Genomic DNA, 27,215 nt, shown 5'->3' with positions numbered 1-27,215 from the left:
TTTTGCACACCAGTGTATAAGACAGTTACAGGAAAAGATAAGTGACTTCTGAAAAAAAAAAAAAAAAAAAAAAATGTCTCGTAAAAATGCAGGTCAAAGAACCAGAGTTGAACGGAGTTACCTCTGGTCTGTCCCTAGGTGAGTTCCGAACATACCTCTAGAGCAAAGTTCTGATGCTTCTGATGAGGATCATTTGTAAATCAAAAACTGGCTTGATCGAACAGCGACTAATGGAATTATAAGACAGTTACAGGAAAAGATAAGTGACTTATCGAACATTGACTAATTATAAGACAGTTACAGGAAAATATAAATGACTTCTGAAAAAAAAAAATTAGTGTCTCGTAAAAATGCGCGTGTAAGAAATTTGACAAAATTTCTTAATTTGCATAAATTTTGATAGCTTTTTTTCCCTCCAGCTTTTCATAAATATATTCGTCATAAGATAAAATCTTGAATGTGTTATTTATTTAACTGAATGAAGCAAAGTTTATCTACTAAAAGAGTTTTTTAAAATCTTAAAATGGTACTTGTTCACTTATTTTTTAAATTCCAAATAAAACAACGGTAAAAGTTTACAATTGAGTGCCCCTTGTTTTTTGGCGATTCTTTTTTGACGCCACGATAAGCGCCTGGAAGGCACAATTTCAAGATGGCCGCTACACAAAACTAAAATAAGAAGTCCAAAATTGCACAAGCTCTGTGTTCATGTACACATCAATGTGTTTTCACTTAAAAAACAATCCTAGAAATGTACTTTGTCCATGTACACTTCAATCTATTTTCATTTAAATAAAATCAGGAAGCTAAAACAAAGTAAAAACTATCATGGTAACCAGAAGTGAGGTTTCATCGCCAAAATTAAAAAATAAATAAATAAATAAATTGCCGCTGATCGAAGGGGCACCCAATTCTACACTAGAGCCAAAACAACTTCAGAAATACTGGTTGGAAAGAAATTCGTATCATTACAAATTTCTTCTCTATTAGGCGAATTTTTGATTATCCGAAATGACTGTAATTTTAAATATTTCAAACGGTCGAGGTTGCATTGTACTACATCTAGAACTTGTATTAAAAGTAGCTGCGCTTGTCACGGCTGATATAAAACATCTGGAATTTTACACCGGATTTAATCAGCTCGTCGTTAATTTTGGGGCTGCTTTGAATCGCATTTACAGTAATTGCCGTTGTTTACATTACTGCGCTTGTTGAAAGACTTAGCTTTAGTTCGCAAAATGAATGACGTCATAATATGCGCACTGGCTGTGATGCGCACTCTGGTGTGTGAATAGTGAGAGTAAGCATTAGCGTAATTCGTTCCATTAGGCGTAGTGGTGCAGCAAATACTTTTGTGATAGGTGTTTTGAAAAGAAATAAGTTTGTGTCACAAAAACAGCAATTCTGTACTTCTCTCTCTCAGCAGACTCTGTACTGTGTGAATTTATAATTTACGTTTCATCAAAAGAAAGAATGGAAGAATATAGTTTAACATACCAATGGGTACAGTATGGGTGTACAGGTTCGTCGCCATTTCGCAGCAGTAATTTTGGCTTTCGAGGAAGGAATTGGTTTTTCAGTTACATTGTGGAGGCTAAACTACGCATTTTACAACTTTATCGAGAAGAAATCGATGAACCTGTTCAATTAAAAGGATTTGTAGTAATAAGAACAAAAGAGTCATGTAATAAGGTGTTTGAAGTTAACTGTAGAATGAATGCTGGTGTAATGAAAACTACAATTGGAAGTCTACCATATTCCAAAGGATATTACAATAATAGCACGATAGACATAACATGTGGTATATTTATTACAAAATTCGTCGAACGGAAAGAGGAAATTGGATGTACATGCCATAAAAGTATAGAAAAAATACCACCAAGCATGAATTTTTTTTCTAAACTTTCACGTGACATGCAAGCAATGTATGACAGGCATGACTACTCGGACTTCGTTCTTGTATGCAATAATTTGGAATTTCATGCTCACAAATGTCTACTTTCCGCCAGATCTCCGGTTTTTGCCCAAATGCTTCAGCATCCCATGTTGGAAACTACTGACAACAGAATGCTCATTAAGGATATAGATGCGGACACCTTGGAGAAACTACTGCTGTTCATGTACAGCGGTCAAGCAAACCCGTCATCTTATTCGCAGGCTCGTGACCTTTACTACGCAGCTGACAAATACGCCGTGTATGATCTTAAACGTATCTGTGGTGAATTCATTCCTTCATTCCTGTCGAGTTCCACAGCTCTTGAGACTTTAATATTATCAGATAGACATCAAGATGATGACCTAATGAATGAAACAATGACATTCATTGCCTCTGTGTTTGAAGAAATTAAATCTACTGAAGCGTGGAATATCTTTCTGAAGGAAAATTCGGCTTTGGGAACAAAGGTACTGTCTTTTGTGGTGGAACAATTGTATGAGGAAACTGAATACTGCTTAAACATTTAATGCCTGCTTCTTGTTATGATACATCCTAAGTTTTCTTTTGAAGGTATATCTTAAGGACATAAAAATAACTGTTTTGAAGCATCAGAAATGCTTTCTAAATTTCATTTGTTACTGTAAATGATTATTATCATTTTTAAATATTTATCGGTGGTGCATTTTCAGATATATGAATAGGAAATAATATAGTAGTAGTAATATTAGAAATGAAATAATACAGTAGTAATAATAGAAATGAAATAATAATAATAATAGTAACAGTAGAGAAAATGAAGCAATATCAGTGAATAGAAACTTATGTACTGAAAGGTAATTGTTATGCTTTATTACAATTGGCTTTTTTCAGGTACGGTGACAATCTTAGCAGTGTATTGAAGGCATGTTTAAGAATGTCGAAATTGAAGTAATACATAAAATTTGAGTATATATAATATTGAATTACTTTTTTTACGCGCAGGTTGTTGGGTTATTCAATTATGGCAAAGCACACGAGGGCTATCTGCCTAAAGGAAGGGATGCCTTCGTGGAGGACTTTCTAAGTACGCGCAGGTTGTGTCTTTTGCGCTCAAAATAATGCACATTTCTTTTCTGCTCATAACTCATTTTTAAAGTTTTCCTCGTAAAATGAACTTATTCATCGATATCTTCATGGTCATAAAATTAACTATTTTGAAGCTTTAGAAATGTTGTCCACCTTCAAGTTATTTTAAATAATTTTTTACTTCAATTTTTTCCGCTTTAAGTAGTTCATTCTTAAATATAAAATAATAAAGCAGTGCCTAATAATCAATTTGCTATTATGCTATATTATTAGTTTCTAGGTATGATAAAATTTAATTAACGTGTAAAAATTGTTTATAGTTATATCCTCAATTTTATATATAATAATTGTGTAATAAGAAATGTGTTTGTTCTATTTGCAATTGCTTGCGTATATTTTCGTGACATAGAAAACTTATTTATGCTGAGGCAAATTTTTTAGCATTTTATGGGAACTATGTGTAAGAATTATTAATGTTCGAGAATGTCAAAATTGAGTATATACTTGTAAATTTAAATTATTAAATTTTAATTCCGAAATTTTCCATTTGAGGGCATTTGGACGTGAAAATTACTATCTTGAAGTGCCAAAATGTTTTCTGAATTTCATTCATAGTGTTAAGTGCTTATTAGTATTTTCAAAGATTTATTCTTAATGAGGGCTTGTTCTCAAATATATAAGTGAAATAAATAGCAACAGCAGTAGCAGCAATAATAGATGCGGTAAAAGTTTCAGCAGAGTGTGGAAGCAATGTTTATTAATACCGAAATTGAGTATGTAGGAATTTCATATATAAAATTTTGTGAAAAGTAGAATTTATGTTCATGCTTTTTAAGGTATGGTTTGTAAATACTATAAGTGTTTTAAGCGCATAAATTTAAGGTTTAACATTTTTACTCAAAACTTGTTCTCTTACTTCTTCCACATATGTGTGTTACATGCATAAGTATCTGCATTGCTAATTAAAATGTAAGTTTGTTCGCATTAAATTTGCTAGGAGTATGTTTAAAAAAATTTCATGGTATATTTTTTCGTATTTAAATAAAGGTAATGTTTAATAATTCGAAATCATGTGAATTGAGTGAATCATTAACTTATAAATGCTTTACAAAATAAAATTAGATGATAAAAAATTTCCAAATTCGGTCTTCCAGATCCCCATATTAGGAGACGTACTTTATTCAAAATTTGATGGCTCTAGGTACTGTTGTTTTTTCACATTCCGAGAAACATATATACATTTATGCAGATTCTTCATTATTTAATTTATTGATTGATTAATTTATTAATTACTTTGGGCTCTAATATTTGGTGGTAACAATTTAAAATGTGAAAGAACGCTTGTAGTGAATCGGCGCAAAATGCCAAAACAAAATTAATAATCCTTCTGGGCAAATTGCCCATTTGAGCTAAAAAACAACCTACAGTTTGACATATGATTTTTACAAAATTATTTGTATATATATACAAAATTTGTAACAGTTCTAACAGGTTAAGTTAATCACTAGACAACTGACTTTAATTTACCCAGAAATAAAAAGTTAATAAAATAGTTTTAAAAAAAATTGCAAGTTACAAAATTTGAGAATTTATCTGTTAAATTTTTCTTCGAGGCATAAATTAATGTAACGGTGGCCATAATTAAACTGACAGTGCTCACAGTGTTCTGTAGCGCGATCTATTTGCGAGAATGACGGGAGACGAAGGATTCCGCGAAAAAACAAATTAGTTCCAAAAGTCACCGCTAGGGGAATAGAGTGTTAACAAATGCAAATCAATGCGGAAATTACCTTTTATTTTGCATTCAAATGAAGTTCAATGTGGCTGCCGTTGTTGTGACCAATATATTGCATTCTGTGCACAGTATGCACAACAGCAGAAAGTAACATGTCTGCAGGAATCTCCCGTACAGTCCGTGATGTTATCCTTCAACGTAGCCAGGTCCTGGACCACTCCTTGATAGACCTTGGACTTAAGGTAACCCCATAGCCAGAAGTCGCATGGGGTAAGATCAGGCGACCGAGGTGGCCATGCAGTTGGAAAGTAGCGGCTAATGACTCTCTCTGTTGTGAATTTCTGTCGTAGCATCTGAGCAACATGTGAAGGGGCTCCATCTTGCATGAAAATGATTTCCCCCCAGGCATTGTCTTTTATCGCTTTTTAAATCTCTTTTTTAAAAGTGTTGCCATATTGCACTTGAACTAAATCAGAAAATGTGCATAATAAAAGGTAATTTTATTCCGTATTAATTTGCATTTGTTAACACTCTATTTTCTATTACACAGCGCCACATATTCCCCTAGCGGTGACTTTTGGAACTAATTTGTTTTTTCGCAGAATCCTTCGTCCCCCGTCTTGTTTAATCTTTCTACAAAATGTGGCGTCATTCTCGCAAATAGATCGCGCTACAGTTTAATTATGGCCACCCGGTATATATATATATATATATATATATAGATTTTCAACTGCGTTATTCGAGTTCATTTTTAATGGTAATAACCTAAACTCAAACGTCAAATAACTTAAATTTTGAAATCTTAGCTACAAATGCTAAACTAAAATGTGTTCGCGGGTAGCATAAAATTGCTTTGAGGCTTGAGAACCGCCAGTTTGAGACCACTTCTAACTGACACTTTTTAACCCTTCCCTGATTCACCCGAGTTACCTCTGGACGAGAAATCCATCCCGTAGTGAATCGCCCGAGTTATACTCTGTGTCCTCAAACGCTTAACATAATTAACCCGAGTTCCAGAAGTAAATACCGCCATTTTTCACTGGAAAACCTATTCCCCCCCCCCATCAAAGCGACTGCTAGCAATCACCGCAACAAAAGATGTAACCACAGGAATATCCAAATTCGGAGAAAAGAATTAAACTGATTAAAGAACAAAACTGCTTCTCTCTTCTTTGGACGCTTATGGTGCTTTACAAGTCATTTGGGTGTCGACACCGCAGGATTGCAGCTATTACAATAGGCTCCTATTTCGCAGAAAAGCGAGTAATGCAGTGTCAGGCAGGGAAACAATGTATATTTAAAGCAAACGCAAAATTTTTCAGAGCGGTTTTTTACTGTGACTACTTACCACTACGGAAAGAAATTTTGTTTACGTTCCATTCAAAATATTCCCGTCTAAATATAGACTTAAACTAGGAAATTAGGTATACATAAATAAATAACGAGCTTTTAATAAAAAAAACTAGTCGAAGGCTCGTTATATTTCTTATCAGAGTTCCTATTAAGAGAGAGATGAGTAGGGTTCTCACTTTCCCAGAATTGAGTCCTGAAAATTAAACTCTCCCGGAATATGAAGTTTCTCGAAAATAACGACAAAATGTGCACGGACGAAATGGTTGAGAGCATCAAAAATCACACGACAGCGCATAGTACCCAAAGAACGTCTATTTCAATATATATTTCTTTACAGCAGCGACCTACGATGAGCTGTGAATAAGCGCCTTACGGGATGAGTCGTGTTTTCATGCCGGTGTGTCGCGCATACGCGCCCTCATCTCCCCTCATTAAACCATTCTTTCATTTAGTCTGCAGTTAGCTAGGCTATCTACAAACAAGTGCGTATTTTGAAAATGTTTAAATACTTTCATAATAACGTCTAGTGAAAAAAACAATTCTGATTCTGCAAGTAAACAAGTAAAAAAAAAAAAAAAAAAAGACAAAACATTCGACGTCGTTTCAAGACAAGTGGTTAACTGAATTTGATTAGCTTATGAAGAGAGACAACTTTAACGGAGAATGTAAAGTATGTCGGAAAACGGTTAATAAAGTACGAGGATGTTAGAGCTTTAACTGTACATTCGCAAAGCAAGAAACACTGGTCGTTAATATTGAATAGGGGTTCTTCGCAATCAGTTTGGAACTTTCTCATGAAGTAATCTCCAGAAGAACAAAACAATATATCAGCAATTGAAATTACTTCAGTCTATCATAGCACTCTGTTGTTATAGCACTTTAATTCCAGATTCTTCTTTGCCAAAAACGATTTCTTGTAGTAGAACAAAATGTACTAGTATTTGCGAGAGTGTGCTTGCTCCTACAGCTCAAAAATTCCTTTTAACGAGATTAAGGAGGCAGAAAGTGTTTCAGTTCCGACTGAAAAGTTTTTTTTTTTCCCTTCTCCCGGAAACTTTTTTTCCTCTCCCGGATTTTGACACCTAAGAGGTGGCAACGCTAGATACAAACTGTAAAGAAAAACAATCTGTTTCATGTCGTTTCGAATGTGACTGCCAAACAATCCCTGTGTACTCGCCATGGTCGGGAAATGAATGCGTAATTATTACAATAGCACCGTATATGTGCTTGTCGTACGTAATTACTGCAGTTGCGACATATTATCAACATACCAAAAGTAAACACACTTTAGCAATTTAAAACTTAAATTATATTTAGTATTGCATGATACATTATTAAATAAGACATTTTTTAAAGAAATCCTCTAGTAATTTATTTACTTAGTTATTTTTGTGCTGTTTTCTGTCCATGTGTACAGTGATCTATTTTAGCTTTACAAAACATTGGATCAAAACTACACACTGGCTGACCACCAATCGTTATCTAATCACTGTTCCCTATATTTATTTTGCGGCAAAATACGCAAATCATCATTTTGCAAGCTGATATCCACTACAGTGAGTTTTTGCCAGGAAATTTTTGATTGCCCTTAGCCCAATCACTTTCTTTTTAAATGTTGAGGTGAACCGTTCACCCGTAGGCGTGAATGCGTGACGTGATATTTCTCCGGAGATTTTATCACAAATTTTTTCAATTGCTGGCAAACTGATATGAGAAAAGAAATGTGCACATTCTTTGAGCTTTTGAAGGGTTTTCAGCAGCACTTCTACTCTTTGTCATTAAAAAAACAACAATTAAGAAGTTTTGATTCAAAGTAAAATTATTGAATCATTTTCGTGAATAACTAGCTACCCTTACAAGCCTATTAAAAAGGTTCGCATAATCCAACCATTCGCATAAATCGTTCATTAATAAACATTGAAACCCTTATTTCTCAAAATAATGACGCAGCTTGTCAAAAGCGAAATACTTCATTACAGGATGTTTATAGTCCATCAAACTTCAGCTTCGGATTCATCTGAAGAGGTCAAGGACAGACAAGACAGGAGCGTGGGTTCCGATTGCTCAATTCTGCAATTTGCATCAACAATTGCAACTACGCATGAAAATCTTGGCGCCATGATGTTGTTGCATAAGTTTGGCATCTGGAAGCAGAGTCCATGTTTCAAATGCTAGCCAACGAGTCCTGTTTAAGATCATAATGAGCAAAATAATATCGGGGCATTTAACAGACAATAAATAAATAAATTCATTCTACATTTGTGGAGTTTAACTTACTTTTTTTTATTATTTTTGATAAGTTCATGTATAAATATAATTTTACAAGGTTAAGGCTCCTAAATGAGGTGAAATTTGCTTTTTAATGATTAGACAGAACTTAGAATTAATTTATAGCGTCATTAATAACGGTAAATTCTGCTCAATTTTCCTGAAGCGTGATTTTTATTTTAAACATGAAACGAAATTCTTTAATTTTAAGAATACTCTTGAATTAACTAGCTTATGTTTCTAATTATGTGCGTAACTGAATATACAGTTTTTGCAATAATATTTTATGAATAGATGCTTGATATAATTTATTGCAATCATAAACTTGTTATTTCACTGATAATAATACGCGTCCATCGTGCCTTCGTGTAATATTGAAAGGCTAGGTTATTGGAATATGGCAAAGCACACGACGGCTGTCTGGCTAATGGATGGTATTGTGGAAGACTTTCTGAGGAAAACTGACTCTATTCACGTTACTCATGGGAAAAAAAAAAACATAAAAAGGCAACCATGCGGCCAGCCCGTTCACCTGGGATCAAAATCGATTCGAACTTCCGGTAATCAGCTCGGCCACTGGTGAGGCTGCGTATCTAAATAATCAGTAATTGTAGAATAAAGGAATCGTATCGTACGCAAATTTACTTTTTTATCTGAATTAATTAATTACTTTTTAATTAAATCACGAGGATTCTTCGCTGGCTTGTTATTCAGGTTAGGTTAACTCGCTATACTTTGAAAAGGCGAATTGCTCTTATCTCGTTTTCAAACGCTTTGAATAAATACTTATTGGTATCATTTGAAAATCTGATTTACTTAGGGATTTTATAAATGTTGTTTTTGTTATATAGTATATATATATCCTCCTCATCGGAGCACAATTTACCTCAAGTTCACGAATTTATTTTGGATACAATAGTTTAGATTATATGCAGAAGCTGTCCGCACATTTTCTAGACTATTTCCATTGTATTTACTGAAATAGTTTACGTAAAATTTTTGTATTTTAAATATTCTATTGGATAACACTTATTCTTTACTACCTTTCTACATCGCAGTACAAACAATAAAGTATACAATAACAATAAAGTATTTTGTAGTATCGGAAGAGGTATTTTATCCCATTCCTCTTGAACCACTTTCCAAAGTGTAAGTCGACGTTTGGACAAGCTGCTCTTAAAAACTCCAAAAGCGCAAGAGCCCATGGATGATACATTAAGAGATATAGTAGGGATATAAGAAGGATATGGCCTTGATGTCACTTAGTGTTCCATTTTGTTTTCAACAAAATAACAGCGGATTCTTACATGTGGGCTGCTTGCTTTGTTTTGATGCAGTTCTACTCATTAAAGTCAGAATGAAGAGAAGGTATTTCATATTTAAAAATTATGAATAAAATATGTTCTTGATAGTATGTGGAGTTGATCTTAACAGTCTCCACTCTCTTTATTTTTAATTTGCCGATGGAAAACCAGCAACAATCATAAATCCCTTAAAAAACTTCCTTTAGATTATTTTGATAATAAATGAATCTTTTTTTACTGCAGTCATTTAAGTATGCTTAAGATTCATGTATTGTGAGAAACGTTTTCCATTTTTATGGGGCTAAATGTGTCTCATAAAGAGTTCTTCAGCGCATTCTGTGTTCTATGTCGTGGAAAAGATGGTGCACATTATGGTTTTTCGCCTTTTTAAGATTCAAATCAGCATTAATTACTTTGTTTATAGTTGACACGGAGCATTTTAATGATCTGTCCGTTGACTTGGCGGGTTTTCGTTTAACATTTATGATCTTACCTTTGCAACATTCGAAGCATTCCGCTTTTTCCTTGGCTATGTATTTCCAACAGTTTTTCCACTTGAAGCCAAATTTGGATGTGTTTTTCTTTTCTTGTTTGACAATATTACCTATCGTAGCTTTAGATATCGAACAATTATGCCTTTCATAACTTTTTCTAATAACTAAATACGAATAAATTTCTTCGGAAAGACCACAAACATAGCCTTCCATTCACTGCTTCTTTAAAACAGGGTTCGTATGGTCCTTAAGAATCCTTAGATTTTTTGGAATCGATTTTTGGTTTTTAAAAGTCCTTAATTTCGGACAAATTCAGCAGAAGGTCCTTAATTTTAATCATCTTAAATTTCTGTCTCTTTTTACGACTGCCATTTTGACTGTGAATTAGCATTTTGGAGGAATATTTTTGGCGATTTACTGACATATATCGTTATACTAATTCAGAAGTCAAACAACAAAAATCAGCGTTAATTTACAAAATTTTCACAGGACTAGTTTCGATGGTTTTACCGAACCATCATCTTCAGCTGCAAAACCGCAAATGAACAAGATAGGAAATAATGTTTAGATAAGATAAGAAAGCCTGGACAAGAATAAGCAAGTGGCGCCATCTGTTGGCGAAACCAGAACTAAAACAATTTCTCTAAAAGCCGAAGGCAAATTTGGATTGGAATTAGGATCGTTAACTAGAACAGAAAGATTTTTATGAATGTGAAATGCCTCTAGAAAATCCAGTTCTCCAATGGAAGATGTTTTTTGAATAATTTTGGCAGCAGAAAAATTGAAAGTGTGATTTTCGGACCAACAATGTTGAGCAACAGAAGACTTCTGTATTTCCTTTTTTCTAACATATGCCTCATGTTCTTTGACGCGAAATTTTAAGGCTCTCTTAGTTTGGCCAATGTAAATTAAACCGCACTGGAAAGGAATCCTATAAATACCCCAGGAATTCATATCCGGAATGGGGTCCTTGAGTATAGAAGTTGGAATTTTATTGATGGGAGAGTAAACAACCCGAAAGTTAAATTTCTGCAAAATATGTGCAACTTTATAGCTAATTGATGGAAAGAACGGAATGACAACAGAATTTTTATAATCTCCTAAAATAAGAGTGTGGCTTTTAGTGTGTTGAGAGGAGAATTTTTTAACTGCTTGATTAATAATGTTGGGTGAAAAGCCCCTGTCAATAGCTATTGCTTTTAAATAATTTAGTTCTTCATCAAGGGCTAGTTTGGAGGAGCAAACTTGAAGAGCACGGAAAACATAGGAATAAAATGAAGCTAACTTTTGTTTAGTCGGATGACATGATTTAAAGTGTGGTGGAAGGCAAACCGATGAAGGTTTACGGTAAACTGTAGTACTGAAGTTGGATGTGTTACGTGTGACCAGAATGTCGAGAAACGGAAGAGAATTGCAAGTCTCAAGTTCAAAAGTGAACTGAATAGCAGGATCAATAGAATTCATTGTTGAAAGAACTCTATTTAAATCATCTTTATTACCTTCAAACAGGGTAAAAGTATCGTCTACGTAGCGGAACCATGCCGGGAAGTTTAAAGTTTCAAATAATTTTGATTCATAATAATGCATGTAGATATCAGCCAGGATGGGACTGAGGGGGCTTCCCATGGCTAATCCCTCAGTTTGCTTGTAATATTTATTTTGGAAAACAAAATGTGTTTGTTTCAAACAGAGTTGAGTGAGAGAAATTAGCTCATCAATTTCGATGCAAGAGAAATGAAATTCGCGAAGTCTGGTTTCTAGACATCTTAATGCACCCTCCACTGGGACATTGGTGAATAATGATTTTACATCAAAAGAAACCATGAGTAAATTACGAGGAGAAATGTTTTTAACCTTTTTTACAAACTCAATTGAATTTTTTATGGTGTAAATGTTATTGTCTAATAGAGTGGAAAATCTAGAAACTAAATATTTAGCTAATGGATACGAGGCAGTACCTAAATTTGATACAATAGGGCGGAAAGGAAGACCACTTTTATGAATTTTGGGAAGAGCATATAATCTGGCCCAATTCGCAACAGATGGGATAAGCGAATGTTTTAAGTTGCTTGAAATGATTTGCGAAGATTTGATCGCAGTTTTTATTTTGGATAAGTCCGAAGGTGAAGGATCTTTAGGGATCGGATTATATGGTCCTTCGTTTAAGAGTTTAGTGACACAATCGATGTAAGTGTTCTTATCCATGACGACTATCTGGCCACCTTTGTCGGCCTTTGAAATGACAATATCCGGGTAACACACTAAAAGCCACACTCTTATTTTAGGAGATTATAAAAATTCTGTTGTCATTCCCTTCTTTCCATCAATTAGCTATAAAGTTGCACATATTTTGCAGAAATTTAACTTTCGGGTTGTTTACTCCTCCCATCAATAAAATTCCAACTTCTATACTCAAGGACCCCATTCCGGATATGAATTCCTGGGGTATTTATAGGATTCCTTGCCAGTGCGGTTTAATTTACATTGGCCAAACTAAGAGAGCCTTAAAATTTCGCGTCAAAGAACATGAGGCATATGTTAGAAAAAAGGAAATACAGAAGTCTTCTGTTTCTCAACATTGTTGGTCCGAAAATCACACTTTCAATTTTTCTGCTGCCAAAATTATTCAAAAAACATCTTCCATTGGAGAACTGGATTTTCTAGAGGCATTTCACATTCATAAAAATCTTTCTGTTCTATTTAACGATCCTAATTCTAATCCAAATTTGCCTTCGGCTTTTAGAGAAATTATGTTTTAGTTCTGGTTTCGCCAACAGATGGCGCCACTTGCTTATTCTTGTCCAGGCTTTCTTATCTTATCTAAACATTATTTCCTATCTTGTTCATTTGCGGTTTTGCAGCTGAAGATGATGGTTCGGTAAAACCATCGAAACTAGTCCTGTGAAAATTTTGTAAATTAACGCTGATTTTTGTTGTTTGACTTCTGAATTAGTATTTATTAAGCGTGTTATTGTGTCTTAATATATCGTTATCTTCTTATGAGTTATAATTTTCTATTTCTAATATAAATGATAGGATACTCGAGTTTCTAAGCAAGAAGTGAAACATAAGCATTTCGAAATTCATTTTTTTTTCTAATAAAGAGCTTTTAAAAAACTTTTCGCTTTTGGGGATGTGAATTCTTTTATTAAAGCCCACCAGCGGCCGAGCGGTAAAGTCGCTGAACACTGGTAGTTCGGTCCGAGGTCGAATCTCGCGAACGGCCTGGCTGCATGGGCGTTTTCAAAGTTTTGCCCATGTGTAACCTGTATACGAGCCTCCACGAAGGCATCACTCCCCTTAGGCAGACAGTCCTAGTGTGATTTGCTGTAAACTCAATAAACCAAACCAAACCAATCTTTTATTAAACGGTTCTAAATTTGGCGACTTATCAACATTTTGGCGATTTTAAGATCGGTGTCTGTAGAAAATTTTTAATTCCGTGATCCGAGAATTTTTCGACGATTTTTTTAAAACATCATGACATTGATAAATTTCATTAAAATAATGGTAATATATTGAAATTATATTTAAAAATAACATTAAACATTTTTATTTTTCGCTGTCATACTATAAAGTTTCATTTTGGCAACTTATTATACAATATTTTGAATCTGAAAAATAAACAAGGTAAAGAAAGCATTGCATTAATACATTGAGCGCAGTTATCACATTCATTACAACTGAACATTTGGACAATTAAAATCTGTGATTTTAGGCCTGAAAACATATTTACAGTTTTAAAATTTAAAATAATAAAAATACGAAAGATAATGAAGCTCAAATCTAATAAACCATTTTATTTAAACTTTTGTTCATATTCTTTGTCTAATTATTTTAAATTTTGTATGCGCAATTAATTTGTATCATGATTATATTGTAGGCTATATGTTATAAAGAATAATTTAAGGGGGGGAGGCAGTCAATGAAAAAAACTATTATTTTGAAAAATGTCGATGCAAGAATAAGTTAAGAGAATCCCGAGACTCTCGAATGCAACGAATCTTAAAAAATATTCGAGATTCGAATAAATGATTTTTTTTCGCCATTCTAAGTTTTTGAATCCTAATCTAAAAAAATCGATTAACGTTATAACGGTTAATTTCGGAAAGATTAGTTTTATTAGCTTTAATGTACATATTCACTGAAAATCAAATACAGTTTTTGCAATTTAAAATGTACTTGGATAAGCAGTAAGAGGCCTGTGTGGCACATTTTCAATTTTCTGGAGAAAATTTAGCGTGCTGTGGTTATTATTCATCTGAGTTATCTCTTAAAGTAATGTTTACCCCTGTTTGTATTGCTGTTTTGATTTAAAATAGGTCCGGTTTGCTTATTTGACTATGACAAAGCACATGACGGCTCTCAAAATACTGGGCAGAATGCTTTCATGAAGGTCTTTCTAGGGGAAATTGGCTCACATTAGTGTAAAACGCAAGGAAAACCCGAAAAACATTGAACGATAGCTCATTTATATGCATGTAGTTAGCCCCTTCGCCCAGGTTACATCCCAAGACGAGCTCACAGTGGCCGAACGGTAAAAGTCGTTGAGCACTTACAGTTCGGTCCAAGGTTCGAGTTCCTGCGAACGGGCTGGCTGCGTGAGCGTTTTCGTGGTTTTTCCCGTGTGCAACGTCCGTACGAGCCATTTTCCTCTAAAACCTCCTCCACGGGGCATCCCTCCCTTTCTGTGTAGTGCCTAATGACGAATCATGTAATAAATAGCAATAACACAAAGAATATAATACAACTAAAGACAAACTATTAGTATTCGGCGATTTTTAACTGTTCGCTCACAGGTGGGCTGAAAAAAATTTAAAACTTTTAATGATTACTCAGATAATTCTGGCAAGTTGTATCGACAAAAATAAATCTGGAAATTCAACGATTTTAATTATGCGCTTAATTTTTTTTAAATTTTAAATTTTAACAAATGCGAACGTAATTTTATAAATTATATTCTTAAATTTGTTTGTTATTAATTCCCTGTTTCAAATTTTACTTATAAGTAAAAACCTTAATATTAAAGGACGTTTGGTTTATTTAGATTTTTGCAAGGCCCACGAGAGCTATCTTTAGGTTTTTTGATTTCCTTTGGTGCTGTTACTTATCTTCCTAATCTGAGATGATCTTAATCAGTTCCACGAATTCAACATGGTCTAGTAATACGAAGTATTACGTAGTAATACTTAGTACTACGAAGTATTACTAGTAGAAAACGTATCCTTAGGGAAGCCTAGGGCATTTTATAAGTGACAATCCGGTTTTGCATAACTGCGCTCTAGTTTTGCTGGAGAGCATCCAGGGAAGAAAATCAAGGATCTCCTACTCCTTTTCCCATATCAGCCACTTTTCGAGGGGTCTTTCGACTCGATGTTTGAAGTACCTTCATACCACAAAGACACTATATATTTAAATACATCCTTCTATGGGATTCGAATCCTGACCTACTGCCATAAAAGCGGATATTGGTTGACATCATACCAGTGAGAGTGACTGAATTCCTTTTTTAGAGAGAGTCATAGAATGTATGGGTCGTCTCGAACACAGCTATAACATATATCATTTATAATATAGAGCCCTTTCCTCAAGCTACATAAGCACTAAGAGTAAAAACCATGGAACAGAGTGAGCACATTTTTCATGCCATTCATTTATTTCGTTAAAAAGTAATGTAATATAGCAGATAATGTATCCTCATATGAAGGTATAGTTTTCCTTAAATGAAAATTTTTAATATGTAAACTTGAGTACTTCATTACATATGTATTATAATTTTATTTGGTATTTTCTTCCTCCCTTCTGCGTGCCTTCGTGGTGTAACTGGAAGAACACTCGACACGTATTCGGAAGGTCTGGAGTTTGAATCCCGGCGATGGTATTGCGGATTTCTTCAGTTTCCTCACCAGAATGCAAATTTAGTTTGAGAGTATTTAAATTGAGGTTTTCGGATTGTTAGACAGAGCATGTCAGAGCCTCCAGAAGCTACATTACTAGTTTCGCTAGCTCTGCGGCGTTGCGTTATAGCTGCCGAATTAAATAATTAAAATTAATTAAATACTTATTTAAAATTTAATTTAACAGTCATTTAAAGAGCTACGCCGGTGAGAAGTTTCTGAGCCAACTTCACGTTAAGTCAATTGAGTAGTCTAATACTATTAGGTTTAGTTAAATTTGAATTTTACAGTTACTTTAAGCTATATCGCTACAAGTGATGTTTGATTTGTATGCACGAGAAGTACGTATATATTCACTTTCTGATTTAATAAAAAAGGTTTGTTTCTAAACATTCCCAAGACTTTGCAGTTCTTTTCAAACGCAGCGAGAACTCGTTCTAAGTCTGTTAGGAGTTTGGACTTAATTTATGCTACTAAAGAAGACCAAATTCTATACTTAAAGAAATAATAATTAATATAAACAATTATAATTGTAACTTATTTTTATTTGCTGCTTTTATGATTAGAATGTGTATCTATGTAAGATATAACAAAATATGATAGCTGTTTCCAAAAATAATTGGCGACCTCAAAATTAACATTCTAAATTTGGTGATCTGCCTCTAAATTCATCTATTCTCACAGGTTCCAGATTTTTCTATCTTACGTAACGTTTTAATGCAGATAGCTCTTGTCCAATCAAATTAATTGTAAACCAAAACTGTGAACTGAAACTTTCCCAACCTTCTTCCTCTAAAAGTACTATAACTCTCCCCATTTTCGCATAGAGCAAAGCCGTCCTATTTTTTTTTTTTTTATATTTTAAATCTTCAAATTAATAAAGCTGTGATAGTTTAGCAGTCGTGGACATGAATGACGAAGCTTGGCATCAAAGTCCGGGCATTGCGACGCAGAAGGATTTTGCTTTTAATTGTACATCTTTAATCAATTCCAATGGCAGATAATATTTCTTTTAAATGAAATTCTCCTAATTACATATCAAATAGTGTTTCAATCTAAGTACGATGAAATCTAGGCTTTTGACGTCATAACTATTCTAACAAAGGGAAGAAAGATGAGAAGTGCCGCACAGATCTTAGCAGCAGAGGGAGAAAAGAGCTTCTGACGCAAAATAGCGCGAGTTCTCTATTTATAGACGCGGTTACGTAATAAGCTCGAATGTTCTGGAAAGTACTGGTCTAGGGGGGAGATCCTGAATTGCAGAAAGTTAATTAAAGGTTGCTGGTTCGCATAAAGGAAAGCCGTCCTTTTTTTTTATTTATTTATTTATTTTTATTTTACATCTATAAATATTTATTTTGTTTAAAACATAGCTTTGCAAGACAGAAGAGAAACATGCCAAAGTGAAATTATAAGTGAAATTTTGGAAAATAATTAAAAAGTTAGAAGATATTTTCGTTATTATTCCATTCATACATTTTCTGATATAGTTTCATTAATTCAAACAAAGTGACTTTTCGTTCTCTCTATCTTATACAGTGAATTTGTCATTTAGGATCTGACAGTAAATCATTCAGATTCAGGCATTCTATCAAAATTTCATCAGTTACGTTTCAAATTCATTATATGGATTTTTTATAAGTTAAATTATTGTGTAAATTTTGTTTCACGTAAAATTTCCTGTAATAGGCGTAACTAGTTTAACTTAAGTGTTGACTTTTGTTTCACGTACTGCCTTTTGCTGGAACTTGTAGCTTGTGCTTTGATATCTGTACATTCACTATAGCTGTTCTGAGGCTTTGCAGCAAATGTACAAGCTGATAATCTGACTCGAGATTACAAATATCTGACTGGAAATAATAAATTTATTTGTATCATAACTATTTTAACTCTAAAAACCAAAATATACTTTCATAATAGAGACTGAAAACTTTCAATATGTGTAAGCTACTAAATACAAACAGTTTCGCATTTTAATTAGTAGCACTAAACATGATTACTTATTTAAGCTACATTTTAAAGTAGCTGCTCAAATTCTGTATATTTTTTAACTACTGAGATGATAAAACAAAGGGAGTACTATCTGAATTCTCTATCAAGGTCAAAAATATGCTTAAATCTTAAACCAGGGATCGGCAATCGTTTTTGGTTCCGGGTCAAAATCAACCAAAATGTCTGTATTAAAAAGACGTTTAGGGTCAGCGGTATTTCCATTTTATAACAGTCTTAAATAATAAGGTAAATATTATTAAGGAAATAATTAGGATATGCTTTAAACATAAAAATTAGATCCTAATTTTAATTATTATAAAAATAAACGTAACTGAATAAACTTTATTTTTCTCTTCCATACCAGTGTCTTCCTGATGCTGAACTTGTGACGCCAGTTTAGTCAAGCCTGGCTAATAGTTAATAGTCTTAAGAAGAATACAAGCATATGAATATTCCGTAGTTAAGCGTTTCCTGTTTTTACTTTAAATTTCGAGTGTCAAAGCACAAGGTGATTCTTTTAGAACTGACCTATTTCATTCGGTTGTAGTTTTATGAAAAGTATCCGATTTTAATGCGGTTTGCGGCAAAAGATTTAAGGGAGTGTGAAAATTTAGTGGTCCGTTCCGTTTTTTGATGTAGAACCCGAAAAACAGAAGAAAAAAAAATAAAAAATAATAATAATAATAATAATAATAAATAACGAATACTACGATATTCCATACAAAAGTACTGCATGCTGTTGAAATCAGAACAGTTTGGCATTTCGCCAAAAAAATATATACCTGCGTCGTCTGCACGGTGCTCGTGATCTGCGAAGGCCGCGCAACGAGTCTGCATACGCTTCCCAGGTTAGTCGAGTGTTGAGTGTTGTCCTCCGCGTGATTCTTGTGATCGGATAAATCGAAATTGGTCACGATGTCGTATCCGTTGTCGGCATGTGTGTTTATAGTGAAGATGTTCTGGAAGTCCATTGTTTAAACCCAACGAGCATATCGGAAAGAATTTCGTGGAGACGTGCTCGCAAAGAATACAATATTGGCCGTTACAGGGAAAGGGAAACAACGGGTTTTCTGCTTTCGAAAAGGGAAAAAGCACATAACAATAAGTGAAGGTGTTGTGGACGATGTCAGAGAACGCTTACTAAAGTCACCAAAGAAATCTCTCCGATGCGTATACCAGCAGACTGGATGCAGTTACTCTACGTGTCAGAGAGCTGCTAAATCATTCGGAATGAAACCGTACAAAGTAACAACGGTGCAGGAATTGCAAGACCTAGACAGGGCGAAGGGGTGGACTATTGTGAGTGTTCTTGTTGTTTATCAACCGTATCCCCAACATTTTGGAGCTGACATGGTTCACAGAGGAAGCTTCGTTTCACTTGTCCGGATATGTCAATTCCCACAATACACGCATCTGTTCGAATGAAAACTCACTTGCGATAATGGAAATGCCACTCCATTCAGACAAAGTTGGAGTCTGGTGCACTCTGTCCGCCATTCGCATCGTGGAACCAATATTTCTCGAGGAGACAGTAAACAGTGAGCGCTACATACACATTTTAAATTAATTTGTAAAGGAGCTTGATGACAGGGAACTACAGATCTTCCCATCCGATGGATAAATTTATCCCACGTAAAAAAACTGTCGATAATAACATTAATCTGGATTCTACTTAGCATTTCTGCCGCGGTCTTTGCCAGTTTGGTAGAGTATTTTAAATTGCCCCACAATTTCCTCCTTAGTCTTTTCGGGTGCTTTGATCCACAAAATAATCCTGTCTTATTCTTTGTTTTCGAATTTTGAGCCTAAAGCTGAATCTCTTTCTGTTATTGCATGTCACTTCTGAAACATCCTGAAATAACGTAACTCGGGGATTCTTGCCTTCATAGTCATTGGCTGTTGAGCTATAGTTTCAATAGAGCTCATTGTTTTTATCCATTATGTTCATCTCTCTGCTTAGACTGTGCACCCGCTTCTTCATTGGCTTGTTTTCTCACTTCTGTTGTCCTACTTCCATTTCCTTTTTGTTGTCCACCCACTCTAAGATGTTCATTTTCTATCTCTTACTCTTTTTCTCAATAGCTGAGTGAGGACCAATTCTATTGCCTTGATTCTGTTTTCTCAGATTTTAGTGCTGCTGTTATTTTATACCGGTGAGTTTCACATTTCTTCAAAATCGAGGCATCTATCTTTTTAGAGTATCGTACATCTTGTCGCCATTTGTTAAGCATTCCATCTTCAATCTCTTTCTGATGCTTTAGTATGAAACTGATCTTTAACTTCGGGCAAAATATACTCACAATATTTTGAAAGCCACACCACATGCCATGAAACTGATCTTTAACTTCGGGCAAAATATACTCACAATATTTTGAAAGCCACACCACATGGCATAAAAGTTTCATAACCCTCTATACCAGTGGTGCCCAAACTTGTGCTCGCCGATCGTTTTGTATGTGCTCGACAGCCCGATTAGGTACTGTGATACTTCTTCGGCGATATGAAGAAACTCCAATGATGGAACACAGCAATAACTTTTATTTAACACTCAAAAATGGCGACGTACAAACAAGAGAAAACATATTCTATCATTTAAAATTAAATTACATTCTTCGTGCGAGAGTCGCACGTGGCACTCGAGTCTGGTTTCAAATATTGCCATACACAAATACCTTAATGTTCATCTATTTAAATTGTTTAAACTACAAAATTTTAATATTATTTAAAGCTGTTACAATACTATGAACAAAAAATATTTTAAAAATAACCATTCATTTATATTTCTTAATTGTTAAAATAGGGTAAGCATTTACAGTCATAAGAGATATCTTGCAAGACGTTATAAAATAATCGATTGCTGACTGATGAACTTGATAGCGAACATGGAATATTATTGCTTCATTTCGATGTTAGATGGCTCAACAGTGGAAAAGTACTGCAACGATTCGTAGAGCTTCTTTCGCCAATAAAGCAGTTTTTGGAAGTTATAATTGGTTATATCCGATCTGTATTTTTAACGGATATAACTGCAAAACTGAGCAAACTGAACGAAGATCTCCAGAGAAAGAAAAAAAAACCCTTTTTCAATTGACTGGGACTGTAACTGCTTTTCAGATAAAGTTAAATTTTTGGATAAATCAGACGAAAGAAAACAATTTCACCCATTTTCAGAATTTATTAAGCCATATTAATAACCACAAGGCAATTGAAACAGCGAAATACTCGGAAAACCTAAATGCACTGAAAAATAAATTTGAATTCCGCTTCTCTGATTTCCATAAAGTTCAACCAATATATTATTATTCATCTCAAACCCATTTACCGTAATTAATATTTCAGATGTATCACATAAGATTGGAAATATGTGTAACAAAAATGTTGATGTTTTGGAAATGTGCTCGCGATAGGCCAAAGGTTGGGCACCACTGCTCTATACTGAGCAAGTACGCAACGCAACAAGGAATAAAAGAAAGAATCAACGTTAGTTTAAATAATCTTGATTAAACTTACACGCCGAATGACGATTATTGGAGGTGCTAAGGCAACAAGAAATATATTTGCATGACTGGAATCAAAGGTTTAAATATAGAAACTTCTTCAAGTGTAACCCTCCCAGTGGAATGGTGTTTGCGACACCAGGGTGCCTGGCCAAGGCCCTACCCCTTGTAGAATAAATTAAGTAGCTTAAAGTGTCAGTAGCTAACTTGATCAAAAGGATTTAAATTTCAGTATGAATTTCATAATTTTTTTAAAGAATAAACATGTACTTTAGAGTTAAATGTGAGTCTGATAATTTGACTTAATGAATTAATTAGAGATATGTTATAATTTTAGGTAACGAGGCTGGGAAACGAAAGCTGCTGGTAATGTGAGGCTCAGAAAAGCAGTCGAGCTGTGACTTGGAGAGAAAACATCGTATTTAACAAGTTCATAGCAGTCTGAATCCATAATAATAATGAGATGTAATACATACAACATATGTAAAAAATAAGATAAGATAAAATACATGGTACAAAAATAAATGAATATACAAATAACTACAGGCATGAAGTGATGGTACATAACATTGGGAAATAAAGGAAAACACAGGGGTTTACATGATGGTTACATTCAGCTAAGCCAGTGGTCTGTCCATGTTAGTTAAGTAATTATAATCATAGTTACAGATTTTAATGCATGAGTTATTGATGAGTTGTTATCGAGCATGAAATTTAGTTCCAGGTTTGTAACAAAATGATATTAGCTACTCCATGCCAAGCTCCTCCTGGATTCGGTTGTTACGAATGCACCAGTTAGCACTGGTGATTCGGTTGTTACGAATGTACCATTCAGCACTGTCTGAGCACTAGGTTCTGGCATGCCTGCAGTTTACCCCTGTTAGTTTTGCGTGTCTGTGCTCATATGGGACTAGCATAACAAAGTAATGGTTTGAGAATGGACTTGTAAATAAGTAGCTTGTTATCTATAGATAGCAAACTGTTCCGAGCAATTAAGGGGTTGAGTTGTGCTTTACGAGCCCGGAACTTCTGGATAATATAAGTGATCTGTGGGGACCATGTAAGAGTATTATTGAGGATCACCCCATGATAAAGGACTTGCTTGGCCCATGGAATGCTGGCATTGTAGAACTGCAAGTTCTTTTTGATTTTGGTTTTTCTGGTAAATAATATAGTCTTCGTCTTGTTCACGTTGACAGAAATTTTAGATTGGGCAAGCCAAATCTCTAATGTGTGGATTGGAATTGGGATCGTTAACCAGAATTGAAAGATTTCTACGAATGTGAAACGCTCCTCTAAATTCTATTTCGTCAACCGAAGGTTTTTTTTTTTTTTTTTTTTTTTGAATAATTTTGACTGGAGAAAAATGGAGAAGGGATTTTCCTACCAACATTGTTGAACAACAGAAGGTTTATGTATTTCCTTTTTCCTAACATATGTCTTTACGCAACGAGTGATGGTGAACCACCGGGGTGCCTGGGTCAAAGGACCCTACCCCCAACCGAAAATAGGTACTTACGTATTATCGCAATCAGGTTGACACGATTTGTAAGTTTGAGTAAAAAAGTATGAATAGAAAGAAAATGTACATTTATTAATTACATATAATTTTTAATACAGTTTTTTATATTATTTTGTTTTAAAATATAAAATAGCAATTAAACCCTTCCAGTTTCGAATTTGAGTAAGTTGCAGAATTATTTTTTCGGCCGAAATCTTTTGGCTATTGCTTTTAGCACTGATTGAAAACCGTCTTCGCCATTAACAGCTTGAGCTTGGCGCCATATAAATTCGATAAGGTATGAGTCAAGTGATGACGGGCTGTTCCTCTCTGCTTTTTGTTGCGCCATTTGGCTGAACCCCACATGCGCTCTACATGTGTGTGTGAACGCCCGTGTTGGGATCCACAAAGTTATATTTGTGATTAACAGTTCCATGCAGAAATCCAGCATTTTCGAACTCACTTGTATTGTATCCTTACCAGCAATCCGAATAAATGATGCTTCCTTCCTTGATATTTTCGCAAATTTTTTCCATGAGGGTAACGGCGCTTCTGTTAGGTACAGTAACCAAAAAAGTCTCTTTCTTTTCTCGGCAAATTCCGCCGGAAACCCATTGCTGTGGTAGTACACGTCCAGTGTTATTTTTTCTTTTTACAAATAAACTTTCGTCTATTTTCACAATAAGTCCTTCGCCGCCTATTTGCTTTCTTTCTTTTTCATCCATTTCAAGGGCACATATCTCCCGCATGTAATTATTCCAATCTATAACAGTTTTGTCAGCAATTCCCATCTCTTCTGCACAAAATTTAATTGAGGTTAACTCTTTACACCAACAATAAATGAAGCGCACCGCTGTCACAAATGAAATTCGGCTACCTTCAAACCAATTTCCGGTTCTCACACCCAAATGTTGATTGCACTCTTCGACGTTACGTTTCCAGAAGATTTGCTTTCCAAAATACAGTTTCATTTTATGAGAATTTTTACAAGTACGTTCGTTCGGTATAATTCCATATCCCTGCAACAATTCAACAGCATCTTTTTCACTCGCAGGCGGATCCCAAATACCCATAGTTAAAGTATTTCAGGGCATTCAATCTAACCAGTAAGAAAAATAATTTCTTTACGAAAAACTACGTATAACACGTAGGGTTGCCGTAAGTAGGGTCGCCAAATTTGGCGATTTATGCGAATTTTGGCCTGGTTGCGTTAATACGTAAGTACCCGAAAATAACATATGCCTTTAAAGCTCTCTTCGTTTGACTAATGGAAATTCAACCACATTGTCTTGTTTATCAATAAATTAAGAAACTTCCACGGTCTCTGCACATACTGACGATATCTGTAAACCTTCAAATTTGCAGCTAATCATCATAAAGCTTAGCTAGCATCTGATATAAACTATTGAGATGTATCATGAAATTGGCGACTAAAGACATGTTGTTCCAATCTTTGTCCCGCTTCTATCGCACACTGAGGAAGTTAAGCCCGAGTTTTATTACTTATGTATTATTCCTATAGCTATTTCTTTTGCATGTTTAAGGCTTATCTGAGTCGGGAATAAATAAAGTGTCACATATATTTAAGGCCTAACTGCGAAAATTTCAGAAGAATATTTTCCCAGTAATTTTCCTTTAAATCCTTTAAAGAACTCAATTTTCAGATGTATCATGAAATTGGCGACTAAAGACATGTTCCAATCTTTTTCCCGCTTCTATCGCACACTGAGGAAGTTAAGCCCTAGTTTTATTACTTATATATTATTCCTATAGCTATTTCTTTTGCATGTTTAAGGCTTATCTGAGTCGGGAATAAATAAAGTGTCACATATATTTAAGGCCTAACTGCGAAAATTTCAGAAGAATATTTTTCCAGTTAATTCCTTTAAATCCTTTAAAGAACTCAATTTTCGTTTCGCTTTGATTTACAGTTTCATTCTTTCATTCCTTAAGGGGACTCATAAACCTTAAAACCTTTGAATATATGAATCTTTGAATCTTTAAAATCTTTGAATTTGTGACTGTTGCAAGAATTGAGACATTTTATTTATTTAAAAAAAAATTACTAACAACTTTTTACAGCTGGCTGCATAATATAGCTGCTTTGGAAACTAATAACCAGAAAATTTGTGTTCCCACAAATATTTTTGTAATTTAATCCGCTTTGTGACAAAAGTTTTCGTCATGTTTCCACCTCGCGCGCATATTTTAAAAATGGCTAATGGTACATAATTGAAATTTGATGGAATTCTTTATATGGGCACTATTTTCTAACAACCCAAAATCTGATGAATATTTTAATATTAAAAAATTTTATGCACGAAAACATTACAGATTTTTTTAATAAAATACATTTTATAAACTCAACTCTAAATAAAATAAAAATTTCACATGAAATTCTTAGAATTTTTGGTTCACAATAGTTTCCAAATGTTATAAAAGCTACATATTAAATATGGAATTAAATTATGCAACAGAATGTTTTAAATAGTGCGCGAAAGGTGGAAACATGACGAAAAATTTTGTCAGAAAGCGAATTAAATTATAATAATATTTGTGGGAAAACAAACCTTTTCAGAAAGCATGTTGCACCAAATCAGATGTTCAATTTATCTTGTGACTCTCAAATTGCATTCCGACTATTTTGTAATCTACTTATGTCCTACATCGTTATTTTAATTAAATACTGGATGCAGGGCGTACTGTGGGATTGCACGATGTACCATAATAGGCAAACTCTAGACATTTTGGAAAGCTTCAGTCTATGTAAATTCCTATAAAACTTGCAATTCCAACCCTCCCTTTTTTTAAGAGTTAATATGGGAAGGTATTACCAGTTGACCTATGGTACATCGCTGGTGTTCCCCAGACTTTACCTTTACCTTTACATATTTCAGAAAGCAGCTATATTATGTAGTGAGCTGTAAAAAGTTGGAAGTAATTTCTTTTAAAATAAATAAGTTATCCAAATTCTTGGAACAGTCACATATTCGAAGATCGTATGGGTTTTAAAGTGTAAGAGTGCCCTTAAATAGATGAGAAAGCAAGCTTAGTTCAGAACTTGTGTAACGAAAATATTATCAAAAAATATCAGAACTACGCCAAGACTAACCGTCAACGGTTGTTCTGCACAGGTTCTTAATATATACGTATATAAGCCTTAATAATAATTAGACACAGTGAGTTTACTATTAGAATATCTGTTTACAATTTCAATATTTATAGAAAAAGAAATAAAGCTTATCTACTTTAATTCTGCATATGTTTCTTGACGAATAAACAACTTTGTTAACACTTGACATCAGTATTTTCACAGTTTCACAGTAAAGCAGGAACTAGGATATTATTCAATAAACAGAACACAAATGCAATATAATAATTCAATTCAATTCATATCAACATTAAATTCATAGAACACTTCTATCACTAAGCAAACACGGATCAGAACGTGCATGGCAACGCCGAAAACTGATGCCATCCACAAAAAAAAAAAAAAAAAAAAAAAAAAAAAAGAACTTGCGACATTAAAACATTAATAGTCTCGTGTTCATTCAATAAAGTTATTCATAAAACTGTCTCGTGGATATCTTCCGAAGTTTATTGATGGCATTACGTAACATCCTCCCACCTTTATTTGCCACCTTCGAGGTAAATCAACAAAGTTCGAAAGTTCAGTAGCCCAGTCTCTTAGGTATCTTGATTACTCTGCCGCTTCTTGACGTCCGAGGAGCTGCTGAAACATCCTTTTGAATTGGAATGTCATTCTGTGATGTTGCTGGTGGGTCATTAGTAGTATGTTGATCTGGTATAATGGGATCCCCAGAAGAATTAACCTCTAGAGGGTAAATTTTTTGGACTGGACGAACGAGATGACCAAGTGGAGTTTTGACTTTGACGACTCTCACATGGCCGTCTCTCCCTGGATACAGTTCTTCAATTACTGCAAGTGGCCAATTAAGTCTCTTCTGGTTTTCAGAACCAACAAGGACCACTTCTCCAACTTTGAAAATTTTGTCAGATGTGCCAGCTTTTTGCACCAACTGATCTAAGCATTCTTTCCGGAATCGTCGCCTGAATTGTTCACGTAGTTCTTGGCAATAACGTTCTCTCTTTACCAGTTTGTTCCTATCCAATTGATCAAGATCAGCCGTTCCAATCTCTTTTACATCTTGG

The 27,215-nt window shown here is 34.4% G+C and overlaps 1 protein-coding gene across 1 annotated transcript; it reads left to right on the top strand.

Moving 5' to 3' along the window:
• Window positions 1-1,295: 1,295 nt before the first annotated feature.
• On the top strand, window positions 1,296-22,079 carry LOC118193787 (protein roadkill-like). The gene is made up of 2 exons (XM_035364929.2): window positions 1,296-2,403; window positions 21,879-22,079. Exons 1-2 carry the CDS (start codon window positions 1,474-1,476, stop codon window positions 21,909-21,911), a joined length of 963 nt encoding a protein of 320 aa, XP_035220820.1. The 5' UTR covers window positions 1,296-1,473; the 3' UTR covers window positions 21,912-22,079.
• The last annotated feature ends 5,136 nt before the right edge of the window (window positions 22,080-27,215 follow it).

The sequence above is a fragment of the Stegodyphus dumicola genome, chromosome 2 (assembly GCF_044657685.1).
Source record: "Stegodyphus dumicola isolate Sdum_Otavi_A_Nest chromosome 2, ASM4465768v1".
Classification (NCBI taxonomy): domain Eukaryota; kingdom Metazoa; phylum Arthropoda; class Arachnida; order Araneae; family Eresidae; genus Stegodyphus; species Stegodyphus dumicola.
The sequence above is the reverse complement of the archived record's forward strand: the minus strand, read 5'-3'. Positions and strand labels throughout refer to the sequence as shown.